Here is a 24521-nt window from a genome sequence, read left to right as displayed (position 1 = left end):
AAATGACATAGAACTAGTAAATTCACATAAAGTGTGAAATAAAACATAAAATATGTAAACCACACATAAAACTAGTAAATTAATGAAAACAATGGTAAATTAATGTTGGAGTTGTAATTTGTACGAAGAACTTGTAAACAAAACAAAAACTTAGAAAAATGACATAGAACTAGTAAATTCACATAAAGTGTGAAATAAAACATAAAATATGTAAACCACACATAAAACTCGTAAATTAATGAAAAAATGGTAAATTAATGTTGGAATTGTAATTTGCACGAAGAACTTGTAAACAAAACAAAAACTTATAAAAATGACATAGAACTAGTAAATTCACATAAAGTGTGAAATAAAACATACAATATGTAAACCACACATAAAACTAGTAAATTAATGAAAAAAATGGTAAATTAATGTTGGAGTTGTAATTTGTACGAAGAACTTGTAAACAAAACAAAAACTTAGAAAAATGACATAGAACTAGTAAATTCACATAAAGTGTGAAATAAAACATAAAATATGTAAACCACACATAAAACTCGTAAATTAATGAAAAAAATGGTAAATTAATGTTGGAATTATAATTTGCACGAAGAACTTGTAAACAAAACAAAAACTTATAAAAATGACATAGAACTAGTAAATTCACATAAAATGTGAAATAAAACATAAAATATGTAAACCACACATAAAACTCGTAAATTAATGAAAAAAATGGTAAATTAATGTTGAAATTGTAATTTGCACGAAGAACTTGTAAACAAAACAAAAACTTTGAAAAATGACATAGAATTAGTAAATTCACATTAAGTGTGAAATAAAACATAAAATATGTAAACCACACATAAAACTAGTAAAGTAATGGAAAAATAGGTAAATTAATGTTAGAGTTGTAAATTGTATGAAGAACTTGTAAACAAAACAAAAACTTGTAAATATTGCATAAAACTTGTAAATCAACATTAACTTGTAAAAGTGTCATAAAACTTGTAAATTACACATAAAATTGGTAAATGTAACCTGGAACTTGAACAAAAAAGTGTAATTACCTGCTATTTAGGTAACAGGTTACCTATTTATTTAGAATTAATAGTAGAGATTTTTTATTCAAATCTAACGGTCCACGTCCATTACAACATCAATACCGTAAATTTAGTTACGGCATTATAGAATGACCCTGCAATTCAACATATATAGGAAGTGAACGTGAAAATAGAATTAATAATACATTGCAAGTACCTAATAATTTCAGAACCAATTAACAGTCACCTTTATTGGAATTAATAAATCACGCCACATACATGAACAGTTAAATATACGTATCCATAATTAGATATCACATTAATCAACCAAATACATTTCTTGGTTTCTAAGCTCCAAAATTGAAATTTCATGAAAAGGTTTCTGCATCGGTGCCTTATTGCGAGCGATAAATTCGTTGGACACGAGTTGCATTGTAGGTCGAGACTTTGGTTGCGAACGCAAGCATGAAAATGCTACTGTTGAAACAAGAATGATATCCTGCCTAATCTTTTGATCCACCGGAGGTGAGAGGCGTGGGTCCAGCAAATCAATCAGCTTAATATTTTTATTTAATGACGAAGATAACGATGAGAGGAGCTCTCCAGGATGCTTTCCCATTAGTACTTCTAGTACCACCACTCCGAAGCTATAAACATCAGATTTCTCCGTCACAATCATGGTGTAGGCCAGTTCTATGGGAAAACAGAAGCCTTTATTAGTGATATTTCCTATATAATAACAAGAGCAATTTGTTTATATTTTTGAGCTTCTGCAGCAAGATATGACAGAGAAACATATGTTTTTTATTGATATTTAAACTGTGTAATTTTTTTTTTTAAAAAAAAGTTAAACGGGTAGGCAAAGTTTAAATTTATCTTTCAGCTCCTTACCTATTCCAAAATTCGAACCTAAGTAGCTAACTAAATAAAACTGATTAAAAATTACTTAACAAAGTGTATATAGAAATTAATTAAAAGAATAATTAAAGAAGCAGAAGAAGAATGGCTAGAAGATTACCTGGAGCAATATATCCATAAGTGCCAGCCAATAGAGTTCGATTGGATGAGTCAAAATTTAACAATCTAGCAACGCCAAAGTCAGCAACAAATGCTTCTAATTCTGAGTTGAGTAGAATGTTGTTGCTTGATATGTCCCGGTGAACAATTGGTGGTGTGCAGTGATGATGCAAATATGACAAAGCATGAGCCATGCCCTTCACAATGTTCACCCTTTTAGCCCAATCCAAACCAATAGCTTCCTCATCTATGCGTAGAACACAGAACAAGCTTCCCATTTCTATGTACTCATAGATTAAGAACATACATTTCCTGTGCAAACAAAACCCGTAAAGCTTTACGATATTTCGATGCCGTATTTGAGACAGTAGACGAGCCTCATTCCGAAAACTCTCGAGGGAAGCTAACTCCTCAGTTTCTGAACGGTGAAGCTTCTTCAAAGCAACTACTTTTCCACTGGGCAGTCGTGCTCGGTAAACGCTACCATAGCCTCCTGTTCCAATGCAGTATTTGATATGGAAATCCTCAGTAGCTTCAATCATGTCTTGAAATGTAATTCTACCATCGTAATTCCAAATTGCAAACTCATCAGCGCACTTGGTAATTTCTCCTGTCTCAGCTGGTTCAACTCTCTTATCCCTTCGTCTACGGACAAACATGATTCCAAATATTAAGGTAAGGAATACGGCCATAGGAAGAATAATTGCAACCAATCGAGTGGCAATCCTTTTGTGATGTGGTGGTGGCGCATTTGCCGAAGTCCTTGGGATTGCTACCTGAAAATTGTTGCCTGACACATCTAAGTGAGGCACGTTTCTGACAGATTCAGGGATACTACCAGAGAGGTTATTCATGGAAAGGTCCACGGTATCTATGCTTGGAATTGCTCCAAGCTGGGAAGGTATTTTACCATTAATGGAGTTATGGCTTAAATCAAGGGAATATAGTTCTTGAAGTTTGCCGATCTCTGACAGGATGCTTCCGCTTAACAAGTTGTTTCCCAATATTAATATCCGCAGCTTTGAGCAATTCATGAGTTCTAGAGGAATTGGACCATCAAGTTTGTTGTTGTACATATTTAAAGTAGTCAGCTGAGTCAAATTCCCGATTTCTAATGGGATAGAACCATTGATTCGGTTTGAGTACATATTCAAAATAGTTAGCTGAGTCAAATGACCCACAGATGAAGGGATTGGACCAACAAGTTTGTTTTCGGACAATTCTAAATCTATCAACCTATTTAAACGGCCAAGTGTTGAAGGAATAGATCCAGTTAGATTGTTATAATCCAGGGACAGAGATGTCAAGTTGACTAAACCAGCTATGGTGGAAGGAATTGGACCTTCAAGTTTGTTGTGGGACAGGTCAAGAACTTGAAGAAGGTTCAAATTCCCGATTTCTAATGGGATGGAACCATTGATTCGATTTGAGTGCATATCAAAAGTTGTTAGCTGAGTCAAATGACCCACAGACGAAGGGATTGGACCAACAAGATTGTTACAGGACAAGTCTAAACTTGTCAACCTGTTTAAATGACCAAGTGTTGAAGGAATAAATCCAGTTAGACTGTTATTGCACAGGAACAGAGATGTTAAGTTGACTAAACTAGCTATGGTCGAAGGAATTGGACCTTCAAGTTTGTTGTAGAACAGGTCAAGAACTTGAAGAAAGTTGAAATTTCCGATTTCTAATGGGATGGAACCATTGATTCGGTTTGAGTGCATATCAAAAGTTGTTAGCCGAGTCAAATGACCCATAGACGAAGGGATTGGACCAACAAGATTGTTACCGGACAAGTCTAAACTTGTCAACCTGTTTAAATGACCAAGTGTTAAAGGAATAGATCAAGTTAGATTGTTATTGCACAGGAATAGAGATGTTAAGTTGACTAAACTAGCTATGGTCAAAGGAATTGGACCTTCAAGTTTGTTGTGGTACATATCAAGAACTTGAAGAAAGTTCAAATTTCCGATTTCTAATGGGATGCAACCATTGATGTGGTTTGAGTACATATTAAAAAAAGTTAGCTGAGTCAAATGACCCACAGACAAAGGGATTGGACCAACAAGTTCGTTTAGGGACAAGTCTAAACTTCTCAATCTCTTTAAATGGCCACGTGTTGAAGGAGTTGAACCTTCAATTTCATTTTTGGACAAGTCAAGAACTTGAAGAGCCTCCAAACTCCCAATTCCTAATGGGATGGAACCATTAATTTGGTTCCAGGCAATAGCCAAAGTAGTTAGATGGGTTAGTTGACCTAGAGTGGGGGGGATATTACCAACAAGGGAGTTAGAAGACAAGTTCAAAATTTTCAATTTGCTTAGACGACAAAGAGTTGGAGGGATATTACCATAAAGGAAGTTAGAAAACAGGTTCAAAATTTCCAATTTGCTTAGACGACCAAGAGTTGGAGGGATATATACCGAGAGGTAATTATTAGATAGATCCAGGTGGACGAAATTCCTCAATCTCCCTATCTCTGAAGGGATAATTCCTGCTGCACATGTGATTTATGAAAAACGAGATCAATATTCACTATCCTCATATAAATAAAATTTATAAAGAAATCCTCATAAAAAAAACTTCTTCAGTGTTGTAAAAACAGACGCCTGCTTCAAGCATGAGTACGACTTCATACATACATACATACATACATACATACATACATACATACATACATACATACATACATACATATTGAAAATGGGTTTTATCAAACCAATCGGAGGTTTTCTTTGAAGGTGTTGGTCGGAAAAGCACAATTTGGGAAGATGAGCTTTCAGCAGACACAACAATATTTTGAGAAGAGGGTTTATCAATTTCTTTTTTAGGAGAAGTTTGGCTTTGAGAAAGGTTTTGTAGGGCGAGCATGAGCTCTGGAGATTTTGTAATGGAACTCATCCATTGCTTTACTTGGTCATCAGAAGAAATAGATTTGTATTGGGCTCCATGTTCATATATATATATATATATATATATATGTAGTGAAGTTTGGTAGCTTACCGTTAAGATTGTTGGAGGGCAGTTCAAGAGTTTGGAGCATTGGAAGGGCAGTAATTTCAGATGGAATGCTTCTAGAGATAGAATAATTTGAATGAATTTTGAAACTTCTGAGGTTCGGAAAGCAAGAGAATTTGAAACGACCAAGCTCTCCCGTGATGTTATCATTTTCATACCAGAGTAAGCTGACCCCGATTATGCTTCCCGCTGAATTGCAACTGATGCCAGTCCACTTACAATGATAGGACGTGTAGTTTCCCGTCGCCCAATTGTTGACCCACCAGCCTGTACCAAGTAAAGCTTCCCTTTCTAACAGTTTGGGTGACGACAATAATCCAGCAGCTGATGCTATTGCAAATATTGTCGTATCACTTATAGCACCAACATTAATTAAAATTATAATAACCAGCAATCTCGAAACAGAGGACGCTGATGCCATGTTTATGGCGGTTTTCGGTTGATTGAGCTATATTTATTCTCAGCAAACCGTTTATATAAGAATTAATTGTTTTGCAACCTCCCGGTGTTAATTTCCAATACGCGTTTTCAAATCGAGTGAGTCAAGGTCTTCTCTAGATGGATTCAATCATGGAGATATAACCTTATTGGCTTGTATTTATGTGGTGTAGATCTATTTGAACAACATTGCACAAACATGAGATAATATGGAAAATATTAGAAATAATTAATAGCATTATTAAGATATTAAATATTACCCAAAATAATAAAAAGAAAAAGAAGCTCAAAGAATTGTTGGTGTAAATTATGACTCTCATAGGAAAATAAACAAGACTAACCATATCTTTGTATAAAAAAAACGTGTAGGTGTAATATTATAAATAACCATAGAGAAAAGAATGTGTAGACTCCTGTGATTTGACAAAATAATCAAAATAATCTCTTTATTTTTTAGAGTGATGATACAGCCATAAACTCTTGTACAAATTTATTTTATACAAACTGATGTGGCATCAATTTATTGATTGAATGAAAATAAATCATGTGAGCCAAGACGTGTTTAATTTAACCAATTTTATCATATCACATCAGTTTGTATAAAATAAGTTTGTATAAAAGATTATAACTATATCATTACTCTTTTTTAAAATAGTTACAAAACTCCTTTTGTAACATACAAACTATGGAAGTTCATGGGCTCATTTTTATTTTTATTTTTTTTTACACCAAAACATCATAGACGAAAGAAGATAAAAATTTCATTGCACTCAATTTTTTTGCATGCAATCAAATAAGGAAAAGATGTAGAAACTGTTAGAAATATAGCACAAGTGGCTATTTGAGGTGTAATTTTGAGTCAGACCTACCTAGTGTAAGTGAAAGGTTAAAATTGTTTCAAATATTCCTCCATAAATACTTCATAATGGTTTTCTCTACATGATCAAATTGGATAAATGAGAAATTGTTACGCAAATTAAATTCATGGAATTGGAAAATTAAAGGAAAATACATTTGTCCCACGTGAAAAAGTTAGTAAAGGCATGAAAGGTTTGTATATAATTACTCATATGTATATGAGTAAAATATAAACCAAAATGTTCTCTCTTCCGTGCCCCTTCCTGAGTTTACGAATGTTGGCCCAAATCGTGCTAGGCGTCCCTTAGTCTTGCACATCTGAAGTTCATCGTGAAGCGATCCTATAGTTGCCGTTCAAACCTCCACGCACGTAATCAAATAAACAATAACAACATAGAATTAAGTGCCACAAGGTTAGTGTCACACGTCTTTTCTCAAGATGCGACAAGCCTATGATGGTGCCAAGCCTCGCTTGACCAGCCACTCAACAACACCAATGGAGGTTATGTGCTAATGCGCACCCCATGATTTTTCGCTTCAACAAAGAAAAACCAACCCATACAAAAGATTATATTTACGAAGACACCAGTTTCCAACTTTTCTATTTCCCTCAATAAGAAAAGTTACAACCTAATATGAAGCTATGCATGTTTAGAGGATGTCACTCTCTCTCAAAATTTTCCATCCCAAAACACACACTCACTTCCACTAAATATACACATTGCAAATGTCACCTCCATTTGCTAAGGTGAGCTCCCACAAAACTAGGCACCCAGTAAGCATGTACAAGGGAGCACATCTCCACTCTCCCAAGGAACAAAGCAACCGCTGCCCATAAGCCTAGAAATAAGGAGGTTGTTGGGTCACTACAAGAAATTTAACTTTTTAAGACAATTTTTTTTATGACTTTTACAAATTTTGTCATAAAATAGTACTTATTATGACGATTTTTTGAAATTGTAGCCAATAATTTTGTCTTGGCTCATGTTATATTTTGTAACCAATAATAATTGTTTTAGGACCCATTAATTAGTCACCTAATCAAATGTTTGTGACAAACATAAAATTAGTTGCAAAAGGATATACTTATTTTAGCGCAAAAAATTCCCACAAACATAAAATTAGTTGCAAAAGGATATACTTATTTTAGCGCAAAAAATTCCCACAAACATAAAATTAGTTGCAAAAGGATATACTTATTTTAGCGCAAAAAATTCCCTCCAAAATTGATCATTTTCTAACTAAATATCATCTTTTATGACCAAAAATATGGTAGCAAAATTTTATTATAGGTGACGTAATTATTTCGTAATTGAAGGAGAGATGTGAAATTGATCAAACAATTTGTGACAAAAAAAATATTAGTCTCGAAGATAATATGGTTTTGATTAATTTTGAGACCCTATTTTTTTGTCACAGATAATTATTTATTGTAACAAAACTAGAAAATAGTAGTCTAAAATTTTGTCTTGAATAATATTGTATTTCGTGATCATTTTTTCAAAGACGAATTATTTAGTATCTAATTAATTTTTTTTTTTGTGATGAACTTTACATTGCTAAAAAAAAAGAGTAATAATCAATTTTTTTTCTTTTTTAGAGACACATTATTGTTTCTTCATACAAATTTTAGTTAACAATGTTCGATTAATAAAAATTAAAATAATAACCTTAAAATAATTAACTTGGATTAATAAAAAATGATAATAGACTTTTTTTTTTCAATTCAATAATAACAAGCTTAAAATAGTTTCTTCTTTTTTTTTCTAGAAGAAACTTATAATAGTCACTTAAGTTAATTATTAAGATCCTTATAATATATATTTTTTTAAAAAAAACTAAAACTTAAATATGACCTAAATCTTCTCCCTCCCTGGCCACTTCACATTAGAGGTGGTAAAAATACCCGTCCGGCCCGGACCCGGACCGTACCCGGGCATTGCGGGCCGGGTAATACCCGGCCCGGGTATGAAGCCGGGTCGGTCTTGGGCATCACTTGATAAACCCGGAACCCAGATTTTATTAAAAACAATTATAAAATATATATTATTTTAAATATTTTATATTTATTTGACTTATTTATTATACATATATAAAATTTTAAACACTTAAAATTTATATTTTCATGTCAAATTTTATTGAAATAAATTTAAAACTTATAAAATTACTAAAAAATATATACACATAAATATTAAAAAATATAAAATCCGGATACCCAAATTAAAACCCAATCCGAATCCGGACCGGTTGCATCCGGGCAGGTCCGGTCATGGCAATACTCGGACCCGGCCCGGTATTTTGCCATCTCTAGTTCACATTAAAAGCTACCTTACTTTACCCCCTCCAATTGCGTGTGTGTGTGATGATTATTTCAAAATTCGTTTAACAAAGTCTTTACCCATCTTGGCTTTTCTTCTACTCACGGTAATTTTTCAACTTCTCCTTGTATTTTTTGTTCAATTTTCTTATCTGGGTATTGTTTATTGAGTAAAAGTTTTTATTTTTGTCATCAGATTTGTCTTGTTTCCCCTTCCATGTTTTTCCTTGCTTCAGAAATATGTTGTTTGTTTGTTTGTTGCTTGATACGTTCAGTTCGGGGAGGCAACATCTCAACTCTGCCTCAGCTGCTGCGCGGGCCGTTAGAATCACGCCCTTTGCTGCTGCACAGAAGAACGCCACCCTCACCAGTCCACTCATGGATGCCAAAATAAGCCACTCAACAAGATTCACTCTTGTCTCTCCCTGTACTTCGAAATTGTAAGTATCATTTATGAACTCAGCCAATTTAATTTTGATTAGTTTAGTTGTGATTGGATTATGTGATATATATGGTGAAATTAGGGATTGAAAATCTTGGATCTATTATTTGAATATTTTTATGCTTATCAAGTGTTTGATAAAATTCCTAAGAGAATGCAGTAAAAGGATCATTATATCTTAATTTGCAAGTATGAATTCGAAAGAATATATATTTACATATTTAAAGAACCGTCAGGATTTGCAAATAAAGAACGGACGAAAGAAAAAGGATCATTATATCTCCACGACCATGTTTAACTTCTGTTTAAGTTAATTGATCTCGTGTTAACTTTTCTCAATTAATTAAAAAAATCAAATCTTTAGGCTTATGTAGCCAATAACCATTAGCATGCAGTTGCACACATAATTATTATATGGGCGGTACTTAGAATTACTCTTACATTTTGCATGGTATGACCTGTGCGAAATATGCATATAAATGAAAGAAATTAGAAGCGAAGTTTTGTAGGTTTTGAGAAACTTTTGCAAAATTAGGATATTAAGATGAATTTGCTTTTTAATTTGGGCAGTGGATTTAGGCATTATATGTGATGCCATTAGATTCCCCTTCCCCCAAAAAAAAAAAAATTCCTTCATAACAACTTTAGAAAATTGGGATCTTTTTATTATTTTTCACTTTATTTTGGTATGTAATTAATCATCTTTCTTTATTTTTTTGAAGAAATTTGTAGATAGTATTAATATAATGATAAGAGTTAATAAGTTATTCAAGTCCAACCGATAAAATTATAAGTTAGAGTTATAGAATATTTAAGCTACAAAATTTTAACTATAAAATATTAGGTAGCTTTGATATGTTGGTTCAAAGGATGGTGTTGAAGCCTGGCTTGGTACAATTTGCTCAGAATGTTGTTGGATTTGCTAGGAAGTGTACATGCAATGATTAAATAAACTAATAAAGGTCAACAAGCCTCGGTGCCCCCCCTCCCCCCATGTGTTGTTGTATGTTTAATCAAAATTATGTATTTATCTTCTTTCGTACTGGGATAATAAAAAAGCATGGGGTCTCTCCTAGTTAACTTTGTTTCAAAAGATGTATTAGAGTGGGCGTAAAAGGTTCAAGAGGCTCCATACAAAATCTAAATATGTAAGCTATGTTATGACTATTATTATTGTTATTATTTTTTATTTTTACTCAATCTCTTATTTCTTTCAACTTTATATTTATTGTAAATGTTGATTCACTGACTGCTTAATTATTTAATCTAGTTCAAGTTTGACATCACCTATTTAATAGATTAATCTAAAGCGTTTTGGATGCAAAATTTGTGCAAGTGAATCGAGGTTGATTATGTGCTTGTAATCTTTTGATCATATTATTATTTTGAAGTAATATATGATCAAATTTGTGAAATAGTTTTGGGGAAAATCTTTAATTTTGTAAAGATTGAAAATGACAGGTACCTTTGAAGTCATCATCTACTACAACATTGACTCAACAAAACGAGGATTGAAAATTAAAATTAAGGAACAAAATAGCAAATCTGAGGACGCTGAAGGATTCATGAAACAACTATGGTTTACATATTTCTCCTTTTGTGTAATGTTACTTTTATTTTCTTCTACAATGTAATATTATTTTTAGACTATTGAATTTTTTTTTTACATTTTAGATTTTAGATTTCCTTGTCATGAATTATATTTGTGTTAATAATATTTTTCACTTTAAAGTTTTTTTCTCATTAAATTTTGATTTCTATGACTACATATTGTTATTAAAATTTATGTGAGACTATATAAATTGTCTTTATAACAAATTTGAGACTAAATTATTTACTAATTGTATTTGCAAAAATTGTCACAAATGACACCGACTTGAGACAATTATGTAACGTCATGATATGTTAATTTCAACAACAACAAAATAGCATCACTAATTGTATATTCGAACATCTAAAATGACGATTTTTAATAATTATTGAGACTCTATTTACATAGTCTTGAGACAAATATTATAGTCACTATAAATTACCTATTGTGAGTTGTGACAAATATGAACTGTCATTAATTACATTTTTTAATCTCTAATTTGACCATTTTTAATACTATTTGTGACAATTTTAACTTAATTTTAAGACAATGATTTTTGTCACAAAAGCATATCTTTAGTATGACGAAAATAATTTTGGTCGTTAAAACTTTTTAAGACGGTCTTTCCACGACTAACGTGTGACGATATATTTTTTGTCATAGAAAATATAAGATGACTAATTTGTTATCTTTAGTGACTAAATTTTTTTGTAATAAAATATCATTTTTCTTGTAGTGGGTGTAACCACCGATGCCCACTCTCCATGTTCCCACATTTCTAGCCATGCGTTACAGGGCCATGTCTCCCACTCATGTTTGTTGTTAGAGCCCATTTTATAGCCCTTGGCTTAGTTTCGTGCCACCTCGCTTGCTATCCAAAACTCAGCCAACACACATGCCTCACGCTGCAACATCCCATGCTCGCGCGCCACAATCCCACGCTCGTGTGCTGTTGTGTCTAGCGCTTGTGCGCTAGCGCCTCCCAGGCTTGCGCGCCCATTTGTCCACATACTTGAGAGATGTTGATGCGCATCCCCGTGCTTGCCTCACAGTGCACGCTCATTGCTGCGCCCCAGCCCATGCGTCAAACTCGCCTTGCTTTCGTGCTCACCACAAGCACACCTACGTTGCCGCTAAGACTTGGCACAAGGCCACAGTCAAGCCGCGACACTCGGCCCACCTAGCCTAAGGTGGTGATAGTTAGTAAAATTATAAAATATCTTTCAACATACCGTCTGAAAAATGTTGTTATATTTATTTATATTACAATAAACTTTATAAGTATGAAGCTAGTGATATCCTCAAATGCAAACTACAAATTTGGCCTTATTTGATAATTAGATTTGTACGTGGTTTTGTAGTTTAAATTTATATTCTGTAAAATACGGACATCTGGAGGGCTGAACCTAAGCACCAATACTATATATGGTAATGCAAAGGCCGTGTAAAAGCCCAAATCCAGATTTTCACTTTGTCTATTACGCTTTAATTGAAATGTATATATACACTGAGGATGATAGATAATTAATTAGACATAGTACATTCGATAATGATGCTACAATAACATCACATTAATTGTAATTAAGGGAAAATCGGATGGATATATATAAGCAGTTATGTAAAGTAATATGATTAATTACTTGCAGGTTTTCAACATTTTAGAGAGAAAAGCAAGTCCATTTTTTCTAGCAGCGGTTTTATCCATTTCAACCCAGGACTGTTTGATGGTCATGTAGCAACTCTCGCTGGCTTCCTGCATCATTAATTTTCAAAATTCAATGGTTAAATTTTAACAAGAAAACATAATCATACATATATAGAATTTTAATTAATTAATTTTATTTCTTACCCTAAAGTCACTGGTGACAATATCATAATATGCGTTTGATGGTGTGATATTATCAAAGTAGATAATTGGGGCGAACGAGGCAACTGCTCCCAAAGCACTGTGAGGATACTTCGAGCGAAACCATGCTGCAAGCACTGGTGATAACAAACCCACAAATGAGTAACTCTCAAAACCATATCACATCCCAAATCTGATAAAATAGGATGAATTGAGATGGTTATTTTTAAAAACGTAATTATCTTAAATATATTTACTATTTCCTAATTTTACGATTTCTGAAAGTATTCATTAATTGGAATGCAAATAAATTTGTATCAAAATAATATTGGCGTAATCAATATTTTGGTCAAACGAGATCAAAATGAATAAAATGATGCAACAAATGACACGACATTAATCAAAAGATGTAAGTAAATTAATAATATTAAAATTTACTTCCTCCATAAGATGCTCCAACAACGATAATGGGAGACATTTCGGCCGATAAATTTTCCTTGATGTGTAAGAGAATCTTTGCATAATCTGCCAAAGCTTGAGCAGAGTTGAAATATCCACGAAGAGTTGCATTCTTTAGGGCATCTTTGCTTGATACAAAAGGTACTGATTTTCCATAGAACAGATGCTGCATAAAAAATCGAATTAAAAAAAAATCCATCATAACTTTTCAGTTCATATTGTAGAATTTTCTGATTAAGATTTGTCTTTATTATTATTATTTTGTATGCGAACTCTATTTCAATTATTATCAAGCTAGCCTGATAACAGATTCTTTACTTACCTCTATGTAAACTTGCAAGGCTTTAAATCAATGAGCATTATCAGTAAGCCATCCAGTGCCACCAAGGTCATCATCAAGACTACTCTCTTCACCAAGATATGCCAATATTGGCGCCGCCGTGGCTCCGTCACCACCCCAATGTTTGAAGTTCAACACATATCTATGAGAAAAAGTTAAATAACTTTGTGGATTATAGTTAGAGTGATCAAGTATTTAATCATAATAATAAGTTTCGAGATCACCCACTGGTTCTGAAGTTAATATTTTTTTACTAGGGTTTAGAAAAATAGTCCTTCCACGCACAGCACCAAGCTTTGGGATGTTCTTTAATGGTGAAGTGGAAGCAAAAGCAAAATTTGTGAGGAGAAGAAGAAAAAAGGTATGGAAGCCACCGACCTTCCATGGCAAAGTTGTAAAGCCTTAATTAGCAGGATGATTATGTAAATACATAAGAAATAGAATTAAGATTCGGTTACAAATTCAGCTTTAGAATCGACGTGTTTGTTAATCTATTCTGGATTTGTTGTTATCGTATCATATAATTATTGTTGGTTTTAGTTTTATATTAGTAATGATCTTTAGTTTTCATAAAATTATAGTTTTTCTAATATATATTGTTATCAGTTCCGTAACTAAATACGTTGCGATGAAAATTTGTTATTCCTAATTGTTATTAATTCTTTCCTTAGTAATTAACTAACTTGATATACGTAGTTCTAATGGTTGGACACATATTTCTAATTTAATTGACTTGTAATTAATTATTTGCTAGTAATTAACTTGATTTAGTATGTGGTGAATATATAATTTTTAAATAATAATTTTAATAAAATCAGTAAAGAAATAATAAATTTTCTATCATATAAGTGTAAAATCAAGGAAATAACAATTTTTTCTAATTACAATAGCTAATATTTACATGATATTTTAATGTTGTAACTTTAAAACTATGCTACCCAAACATGGTCGTAATTTGCTATAATCATGCTAGTATGCTACCAAAGATGTCAAGATTCCAATTATTGTTTACGATGCTAGTATATAAGTTAATCATGCTAATGTTATAAGCCTTGGATTGGAAGCAATGTAAATCCAACCGCTGGGTAACGTAGCTGGCATAATTACACTTTATTAAGGGAACAATAAAATTAACAATAGTCTCACACGAAAGGGAGGCAATTTATTACACGAATTTGTGAATTAAACACTAACACATCATAACGAGGTGATTAATTATCACGTCAAATCTCTGTGTCCTCTTCATTAATCAATTCGTGTTTGCACTTTGACTTCCCCACAGGGGATTCTTTATTTATTTTTGTTTCTTTAAATAAGTGCAAAATTTATCCCGTCGAGTATAATCAAGGGGTGCACGTAAAGACATAGATGGTGCAAACAATTCCACCAACGGATATGAAGATCCCAAGTTGGTGAATGATTAGAATGTTGGGAAAATATGCTCTTTAAAAGCATATATGTTTATTTAATTGTAATAAACAGTTTTTCTGATTAATAAAATAAATGAGGTATTTTATTCAAATATCTTAATTGCATTAATATTTGTATTAAAGTCCATTTAATCATATTATATGTATTTATGTGATCACCATGTGGATTCACAGAAGACATAAATACAAGTTATCTTATGATTAAATAAATTTAGTTCGCAGTTGATAAATAAAGTGGGGCATTTTATTTAGGTATAGACTGTAATAAATTCATTGAATGATTTGTCTTAATCATGTATGAATTTATTGATGTAGTGCGACTACATTGAACAGGATCACATATGAGATTTAATTAACTTTGTAATAACTGTCAGACTTATTAAATCTCATAGGCGTTGATTTTACTGTAATCTTAATCTTGAGTTAATTATGATTTCATGATTGTAATTGTTATTCCATTTGAGTTACCAATGGGCACGACACATACATGTGGTCAAGATTACCCGGTATCTTGGTGGGAGCAATTATGAGTATTGGAGTTATGGATTAACAATATAGAATTTGTACAACACATCTCTTGATGGGTTTTCGGCACTTGATCATAGAATTCTCTGGCCAGAGTGTGTCAACATATTTAGTATGTTGAAAATGATCATTAGAGAAAACCAGTAAGGATCAAGGAATAAGATGTTATTAAATTGATTGGACAGTTGAGATATCAATTTAATTAACGATGTGGTACAAAGGATTGTGCAGTAAAGAAATCAATGTGGCTTGGGACGAATTATTATTCGAGCATACAATTATGGAAGTCAGTTCCAATCTTTTAGTGGAGTAGATTTGGAATTAAATAATTGGGCTAGTTTAATTACAGGCCTAATTATTGTAGCCACTATTGTATGTTCCCAAATGATCCCCGGGTTAGCTCATTTAATTGACTGCACCACTACTGGACTAATAAGTAAGATAACTAGCTATTTGGGTCAAAAGCCTAAATATATCATTTAGTGGGAGGCTCCATTTAATTAGCTTTTGTATAAGGGGCCTTATGTTATTTTACAAGGTGGGTCCCCTATTGAAAAAGAAAATAACGTGAGTTTTATTTAGAGAATTATTTTGGAGCCTAGGGTTTTCACTAAAGGGTGATATAAAAGGTTTATTTTTCTCTAAAGAAAGGAGAAGCCACTTTATACAGATCAGAGAATAAGATTTTTCTCTCCATCGTTGAGAGAAAAATTTTCTCGTGCTAGTTGCTTTGGTAGTGATAAAGGCGCCCGCACGTCAAGTGCAGATCGAACCTGAGTCATAACCTGGAAGATCATTGGTGACAGTTCGTGATCCAACAAGCGTGGTGGTGACGGATCGTGATTTAACAGGAGTGGTGATGGCGGATCGTGATCTAGGAGCCTAAATCACTTCAGCGGAAAAAGCCAACTCAGATTTTCAAGGTACGATTTCTAGAATACAAATTCTTATATATTATATGAGAGCGATCTTCAAAAGGTTAAATAAAAATTTAAAAACTTAATTTTTCCCCAACATAGAATGCTGAAAACAAGCAACAGCTACAGTCATGTCATCTATAAGCCAAACGCGTGTCCGCTCAATTAGACACCATAACCTCTGAAGACAAAACAAATGCATGCAACTTACCATAAAAAGATGAATGAGCAACACAACCCAGAAGGGAATCAATAACCTCACGAAAAATGGACCCTGAGATTCACTGTAACAACGCCATTAGTATTTTTCTTTATCCAAGGCACCCGGTAGGCCCCCTTCCCCTTCCACCCCCCCCCCCCCCCCTCTCCAAGAAAAAGGAAAAAAAAAGAAAAGAAAACTATATGGATCTTACAAGAACGACGAAGTCATTATGCAAACTATAAGAAAATGTAAACTGATAGGCAATAATTGAAATAAGATGCGAAATTATATTTTATTATGTTTATATATATATATATATATATATATATATATATATATATTAAATCAATAAATTATATATAATTCAGTAAATTCACCATGAAAATAAGGAAAACTAAAAAAAAGAAAAAAAATCAAACGGGCCCGCTGATGGATCACCAACGAACGAAAAAGAGCAACTGAAACAAACGAAATGCAATGGCATTTTGGGGAATCTATCAAAAGCTGATCCCCTTTTGCCGATTCCCAGCCAACCTCTATAAATTGCCCGCAATTGGAAAAATTCGACCAAAAAAAAAAGAAATTCACTTCAAAAAGTTCACACATATTACACACACACACACTTGTCTGCTTAACGATTTGCTCTGATATTTTCCTTTCTTCTTCAATCAATGAACTGTCTACAGAATCTTCCAAGGTCCTCTTTTTCTTCTTCTTCTTTTAATTTTTATTTTAATTCTCCTTTAATTCGTTTTCATTTTTTAATTTTTTTGGTTAATATTTCAGATCCTCCGCTTTGCCTTTGCAAAGCTTCAGATTCAATCAACGGAAGCCTACTTCTTCTTCTTCTTTCAATTCTCTGGTAAAACGCAATATTTTTTGTCGTTTTTTCTTCCTGTTAATACTTAATGCTTGGGCGTTTTGTGTGTGATGGAAATGGAGTCTCGTGTCTGATTTATTATCGCAGGGAACGATGAATTATGCTGATCTAAATCGACGTATTACCGTTAAGGTAACTATATAATATTTTTATTTCAAATTCATTTCTTTCTTTTTTTTTGTTTTTTAAAAGAGTAATATTAGCTTCAACTGTGATGCTGTTCAGTAGCAGTGCTGACATTTTTATTCATAAATATCTTCAGATATTTCATAATATGGAATATTCTTCTTTATTCTGTTCTATTTATTTACTGGTTTTAATGTACATATTGTCGAGGAGCTAAATGCGGGAGTATAAAAATTAACTTCAACTGATAATTGGTAGTCTGATTATGCCATTAGTTTTATCGAGTCCATGTTGATTCAGTTTGTTGTTTGATTTTTATGTGGAACTGTTACTTGATTATACATGAACATTCACTTGTGCAAATTTGCTGATGAAATTTATTTACAGGCAATTACTGGTTCCACCTCTAGTAAGGAGACATCTGATAGCTCTGAAGTTAAGGAGGAAAAATCCGAGATCTATAGTACTAATATGACAGAGGCTATGGGTGCTGGTAATTTAACTCACACTATGCTCTAATTTTGATAGTAAGGCAGTTGTGGAGACCCTTAAGTGGGAAGGGATGCTTTCCGTGTTAAAGGCATGTCTATTATTGTGGATTTGCAAAATTTATATGGAACGTGATTAAATGATGTTTGTATATTGTATTATGTGATTGAAGCATGAATTAAACATTTTAATGTTTCATTATAATGGAAATTTTCCTCTAAAGCATCATCTTTATCATAGTTTATTTCCTTTTCTTGACTTCCTGTGACTGTTGGTAATCATTTACTTTTATGTTCTCATGCAGTTTTGACCTATAGGCATGAACTAGGAATGACCTATAACTTCATTCGTCCTGACTTGATCGTGGGGTCATGCCTACAGGTGATCCACATTTCTGAAAGGGAGCTTTATCCTCGCAAAAAGAATCATCTTATTTACGCTTCTAATTTTTGAACTGTAGACTCCCGAAGATGTTGACAAGCTTCGTCAAATTGGAGTGAAAACCATATTTTGCTTGCAGCAAGATCCAGATTTGGAGTATCCTTAAAAAAATTGGTCTTTGAAGTCTTGCCCAGAAGCATGTTTAGAGAATTTTACCCAGAAGCATGTTTAGAGAATTTAGTCCCATATATTTATGGGCCACTATTTGTTAAATATTTAGTTCTTAGCATTTAAAGCAACCAAGTGACAGGCTTATACAAGCTAATCATCTGTTATAATTTCTTAACTACTACTTCCAGATATTTTGGGGTAGACATTATTGCCATTCAAGAGTATGCCAAAACATACGATGACATTCAACACATTCGTGCTGAAATAAGGTCAGTCATTACAAATGAATAGTTCTTTTACCAATATAAACTTTTGCTACAAGTAGCGTGATTTTGTTATAACGACCGAATGATTTTAATTGCTTCATATAATTAGACTTGTTTGCTTCTTGGTTGAGCATGTACATCAAATTATGGAATGCTATCTACATTGGTTTTGATGATGGTATCCGACTGTTTCTCTGCAATTTAGCTGCTTTATTATGTGATATACCTTGAATGATGATATTTGATTGCATAACCCATACATATTGTCGATTATTAGCTCCTCTACGAAACAATATTAGAGCTTACTTCTATTTTTTGGGTCCTTGCCTACCGGCTTAAGCTTTTAGGTCTAGCCGTAAGTTAGCACGGTGTTAGAGCTAGTTTGACCAAGAGGTCCTGTGTTCAAATCACCCGACGTGATTGCATTTGTCTCTACTTTTGTCTTCTGTCTCTGTTTGGGTTTGGTTTCTGTCTTCTATATGTTTGGTATCAGTCTTGCACGTGGGGGGAAGCTGTTAGAGCATAATCCTATTGGTAGGACGCCTACCTGCTAGTTCAAGCTTTTAGGCCAATTACCTACACTATCCCTCGAGTATGTTTCTCCATTAAATAGTGAGCAGAAAGAAGTAGTAATTCTGAAAACAAATTGCAATTCACCTTTCATTTGCCCAAAAATGTTTCACCACTAGTCTGCCCATGAAATGATGCTATTCTGTGGTAACTAGCATGAAGTGCTCCCCTGGTGTTGATGCCATGTGTCTAGTTATGTTACGTTGAATCATTTTGCTGGCTCTGGTTCAGTTTCTATGCTCAAGTTATTTCAACTACGTAAAAAGAACACAGAAGTTCGTATACATTATACAAGTACTTGCATACATAGTTGTGTTTAAAAGCAAATGTAGACACATATCTAGCTATGCATGTATGCATAGTGCAGGCTTTTCTTGGTATAAAAGCTAATGTTTAACGTATCAGGGACTTTGATGCATTTGATTTGCGGATGCGACTGCCAGCTGTGATCAGTAAATTATACAAGGCCATTAATAGAAATGGAGGTGTTACGTATGTTCATTGTACTGCTGGCCTAGGAAGAGCTCCAGCTGTCGCGGTATGCATGAACTAAGACCTTTAAAGAGCATTTATAGCATGATAAATTGTTTGGATAGATCTTTAAGAGCATCTAGAATTAGGATGTGGGAGAAACAATAGAAGGCTGAAAGAGTGTCTGACTATTTGTTGCTTGTGATTTGTGATAACTTTTTGATTGTAAGATAGCAGTTCAATTCTATATTGCTGTGGAATTGAACTGTTGATACTCTGGCTTCCAGTTTCTACTTGTGATGATGAAATGACTTACCTCTCACTCATAGCATGCTGGCATCTTGATTTATATCCTTTTAAAGAATGTTCTAACACTTATTTGGTTGTACAACAGCTGGCCTACATGTTCTGGGTTCTGGGCTATAAACTAAATGAAGCTCACCGATTGCTGCTGGTAACTTCCATTTATTGTTATATATTATAAAATTTAGTTTCTCGTAATCTTATCATAGAATTTGGTGCATATTTGTACAATTTCATGGTTGTTGGAAATTAACTAACATGGAGTTTAGAATTATTTATTATGCATGTCAGTTTCTTAAGCAGATTCTGTTAATTTTGACTTGATGCCTTTCTGCTTAATTTAATTACTGATATCATTAAGTATCCATAATTGAGGCGCTATCCAGTATATTACATATTGGGCTTTATACAGTCAAAAGAATCTTATCGCTAATAGTATCTTGCCTTATTTTTAATTTTATTCCTATTGCTTTACCATCATATCAGTTGACTGACAAGTCAGCGTCTCATTCAACAACTGGTTTTCAAGCTATTAATTGATGAAGGTTCACTACATTGTGCTTGTTCAGACAGGCTACTCTTTTTTTCGCAAACCAATTACTTACATATCCTTATCAAGAATAAACAGGCACAATTCGTTTGGTTGAGATAGTTATATATTTGTTTATTTTGACAATCAATCTTAGTGATTAGTTTCTTGTTGAGATGATTGATAAAGAGATTATCAGATATCTGTGGATCATGTCACTGTTTCAAATGTAACTTGATGCCTTTTTCCTTGCAGAGCAAGCGTCCATGCTTTCCTAAACTGGATGCCATAAAAAGTGCAACTGCTGATATTGTAAGTTCTGTGTAATTTTTCGTGTTACAATAGTCATAAATGCTCTAAGCGCCTGGGGATATAAGATTTCTTTATCGTGTTAGAGCTTATTTTCTCCTTGAACAGTAAATTATTATGATTATGAAATTATTACTTGTTAACAATTCATGGGATAAAATTAGTTATAGCCCATGCATTCAAATCTTTTCAGTACTAAATTCTGTTTATACTATTGTTTAAACTTACCAGTGCCTCTTTTGTGCTTTTAAAATTACTGGACTTGAATAAAACAGGATATTCCTTTTATAAGTTAGAATGCCTTTGGCTGCAAACAATCACAAGATAATTACTTGGTTCTCTTTACAGCTGCATATTTGTGACTTTTCTGTTACCAAATTTCTCAATGTGATGTAGCTGATGAGGAAAAGCAACTGCCTGTGTTTTATATATACAAATTATATTGCTTCGATCTAATCCAAATTATCTGTTTGTTAAAAGCTTACAGGACTCAGAAAGGAGCTTGTCACATTTTCATGGAAAGGAAAAAATTGCACCTCTGTGGAAATATCTGGAATTGATATAGGATGGGGCCAGGTATTTATTATTATTATTATTTTACCATGCAGTATCAGCTTCTTGAGATATTATAATCCTTTTCAATGATGGTAAAAGAATATGAAGACTGACACTATGTTGTGAGCATTACATCCTCTGGCAACACAAAGATAATGAATTGTCAAATTGTAACCTGATTGCTTCTTGAAGGAAAACTTAGATAAAACTGTTTAGATAATGGTTCATCATATATCGGCATATTTATCAACCACATGCTGGAGGGGAAAAAATTTAATGTTATGACTAATTCAGCCATTTTGTTTCTGTCACTCTTCATCAGAGAATGCCATTAACATTTGACAAGGAACAAGGTTTATGGATTCTCAAGAGGGAATTGCCTGTAAGTTTTTTCCTTTTGGGCTAAAGATAATTATCAGTCTTATGAAGGTTTGATTTTAGTCAATATTTATGTTTTTACTCTTCTCTTCTCTAAAAAGTAGCTTCATTGCTGATTGTTAGAATTTACTACCCTTTTGGTTTTGAGTATCCTATTGGCACAAATGCTGACAAAACAAAACTCATTATGCCCGGAAGTGATTAACGCCGCATTTTAAATCTCTACTTCTTACTAACCAATTTAGGAACCTCTTGGATCCAGATTGAAATGTTGAATTGCTTGTTATGTGTCTTATTTGCAACTGCTTGCACCTATGGCCTATGTGTCGACTTGTATTTCATCATAAATTCTGTGAAAGTGGAGGGCTTCTGACAGTTAATCATGTCAAGTAATAAATGGATTGAATATGTTAGGCCACAGATTCCATGCAATCATTTCTATTTACCCAAAAAACTTGTTTCTCTCACTATAAATGTTAGAACGGCATTGCCTAATTAACCCTTGATTTGACAGGAAGGGCGCTATGAGTACAAGTACATTGTTGATGGTGAATGGACATGCAACAAATATGAGCTAGTTACCTCTCCCAACAAAGACGGGCATGTCAACAATTATGTTCAAGTGAGATTCAGTTACCTGTCATGTGACCTGAGGATAAAAGAATAATAATGGCTGTTAATGCTGATGAGACCAGAATGTTTTTATGTCTGTGATTGTATGAAATGAATTTAACCTACTCGTTGAGTGTTTGATTAATGTGGGAAAAAGTGCGAATCATCTTGTAGGCAGCTGGCTACTAGCTGCTGAGATTTGAAGCTTCATGCATTCCTTCTTTAGGTCCCTCATTTGAAAAAAAAAAAAAAAATTGGTTTTGGTCAGTGATTTACATAGATTTTTATCAGCCGCTTCGAACATACAGGGCGACCTTAGTGGACTTCACTGTTCATTTGTGGCTTTAACTCTAACAATGCGTTTATTAGTCCGGAGAAGTTTGTTTTGATACACTCTTCTACTCTATGCAGGTCGATGATGCTCCAAGTAGTGTCAGTGAAGCCCTGCGGAATAGGTTGACTAGCGATGATTTTGATCTCACAAAGGATGAACTGCATAAAATAAGAGCGTTTCTTGAAGCTTGTCCTGATTATGAGTAAATTGCAAATTGCAATGCAATGAAAGGTAATCTTCATATTAAGTTATACGATATAAGAATTTTTTCAATAAAAGCATGTATCATATAATATAATCACGAAATAGTTGTAATGAATTAATAAAATCAATAAAAGTTCATCCTTGGTTATTTTCCTCTTGTAATTGAACCCAGATACGCCTCAAAATTCTTTGTTGAAGATAACTATAATGGCTGTTCCAAATACAATGTATAGAAAGTATATCAAGATTGTCCGAATGCCGGATGACTTCGGCTTCCGTATAGTTCCAGTAGTTACTCGAACCGGGAGCAAAGCTGGACTTTTGAAGTCGACGGGCTGCAACGAAGAAAAGCATAACTGCAGTGGGTCAAAGTATAAAATAACACATTTAACAAGGTAAAGATATAATTGACTACCCAAATTTTGGTTCCTATTAAGTGTTCACATAGACGCGTTTTGAATTGCGAAAAGGTTTAGATCCGAAAAGGCAAGTCTGTTGTAAGTCTTTCTTGAATTTTTGCAGGCAAAAGGTTATTTAAGGGGAAAAAAACAAAACCGAAAAAAAGAAATCATTTTTGGTACTTCCAAAAATAGAACAAAGACAAAGTGGTTGCCATATTGGTTCACAGATGTGGTGCCCTTCTTAAATCTTAAATGACAATGTTCCAAAGAAAATTGATGGATGGAGACTTCTGGGGCTTTGATATCAACAGAATGCTTAATTTCCATTGAGAAGCTATCCTCACACGGGACATATAAGCCTCACTTTGCCCCTACCCTACTTATATGGAAATGTGGAATCCATGTGCCATTCTGATCCAACCTCTTTTGCTTATGAATTCAAACTTCATTATGTAAATAGAACACGTGGTACGATTCTGTGATATTTCATGTTAAGTCTATGTATTAATTGAGATTATTATTGTTACAATAAATTACAAATAAATTTTAGGGGCAATGTACATGAGAAACCAATAAAATCCATAATAAATAACTACCGACTAATCGTTTTCACATTAAAAATCAAAATACTGATTCATCTACCCGTGTTTATTTTGTTAATTCTAGTATGGCCAAGGTGCTCGTGCTTTGTTATTTTCATGAGATCTAATTGAATGTCTCTCCTCGGATTCTTGTAATCCAACTGATGCTCCTGTGCATCCACTCGACAAAAAGTCCCAATTATTATTTATATTTGGTTTTAAAAAATTAAAATTGATTTCAAATAGATTGGTCTTTGATGTAAGCTCAATCCTATTTTTTATTATTATTTTTATTATGGATAATTGTCAAATTTAATGTAGATAGCGATCAAGATTGGCATATTTAACACAGCATATCGCAGGTCGTTTGTGGGTCCAAAATCAAAACCTTGTGCTTTGGTGAAATTGGTGGCTCACTATTCACTAAAGTTGTAAAGAGATATAAATTTATTTTTATATTTTTCAGCTTCTTTTGTCTTTTTAATTGCTTTTGTCCGGTAGCTTTTGTTGATCTCCAAATAAGTGAGCTGGAATCTCGA

The 24521-nt window shown here is 33.3% G+C and overlaps 1 protein-coding gene, 1 long non-coding RNA gene and 2 pseudogenes across 7 annotated transcripts; 2 read left to right on the top strand and 2 right to left on the bottom strand.

Annotated features, from left to right (window-relative positions):
* Window positions 1-1101: 1101 nt before the first annotated feature.
* Window positions 1102-5576, bottom strand: LOC102616320 (probable leucine-rich repeat receptor-like protein kinase At1g35710; annotated as a pseudogene).
* Window positions 5577-8664: 3088 nt separating this feature from the next.
* Window positions 8665-10843, top strand: LOC112497055 (uncharacterized). Of its 2 annotated transcripts, none has more exons than XR_008053962.1 (3): window positions 8665-8777; window positions 8946-9110; window positions 10574-10843. It is a non-coding gene; the product is annotated as an uncharacterized LOC112497055 (long non-coding RNA). The 2 variants fall into 2 exon arrangements; XR_008053961.1 differs by having other exon boundaries at window positions 8867-9110.
* A 1496-nt stretch (window positions 10844-12339) lies between these two features.
* LOC102610098 (uncharacterized) lies at window positions 12340-15966 on the bottom strand (annotated as a pseudogene).
* Window positions 15967-16951: 985 nt separating this feature from the next.
* On the top strand, window positions 16952-23957 carry LOC102617408 (phosphoglucan phosphatase DSP4, amyloplastic). 5 transcript variants are annotated; one of them, XR_003066445.2, is made up of 16 exons: window positions 16952-17119; window positions 17209-17284; window positions 17390-17434; window positions 17816-17921; window positions 18222-18298; window positions 18378-18454; window positions 18658-18738; window positions 19711-19843; window positions 20171-20230; window positions 20864-20920; window positions 21398-21493; window positions 21795-21854; window positions 22365-22472; window positions 22874-23027; window positions 23234-23395; window positions 23523-23957. XR_003066445.2 is itself a non-coding variant. In XM_006485221.4 (15 exons), the coding sequence occupies exons 1-14, from the start codon at window positions 17094-17096 to the stop codon at window positions 23000-23002; spliced, it is 1131 nt and encodes a 376-aa protein (XP_006485284.1). In that variant the 5' UTR covers window positions 16952-17093; the 3' UTR covers window positions 23003-23027; window positions 23173-23957. The 5 variants fall into 5 exon arrangements, 3 of the variants coding, with proteins under 3 accessions (XP_006485284.1, XP_006485283.1, XP_052296072.1); XR_003066444.2 differs by having other exon boundaries at window positions 23173-23395; XM_006485221.4 differs by having other exon boundaries at window positions 23173-23957.
* The last annotated feature ends 564 nt before the right edge of the window (window positions 23958-24521 follow it).

The sequence above is a fragment of the Citrus sinensis genome, chromosome 4, assembly GCF_022201045.2.
Source record: "Citrus sinensis cultivar Valencia sweet orange chromosome 4, DVS_A1.0, whole genome shotgun sequence".
Lineage (NCBI taxonomy): Eukaryota > Viridiplantae > Streptophyta > Magnoliopsida > Sapindales > Rutaceae > Citrus > Citrus sinensis.
The sequence above is the reverse complement of the archived record's forward strand: the minus strand, read 5'-3'. Positions and strand labels throughout refer to the sequence as shown.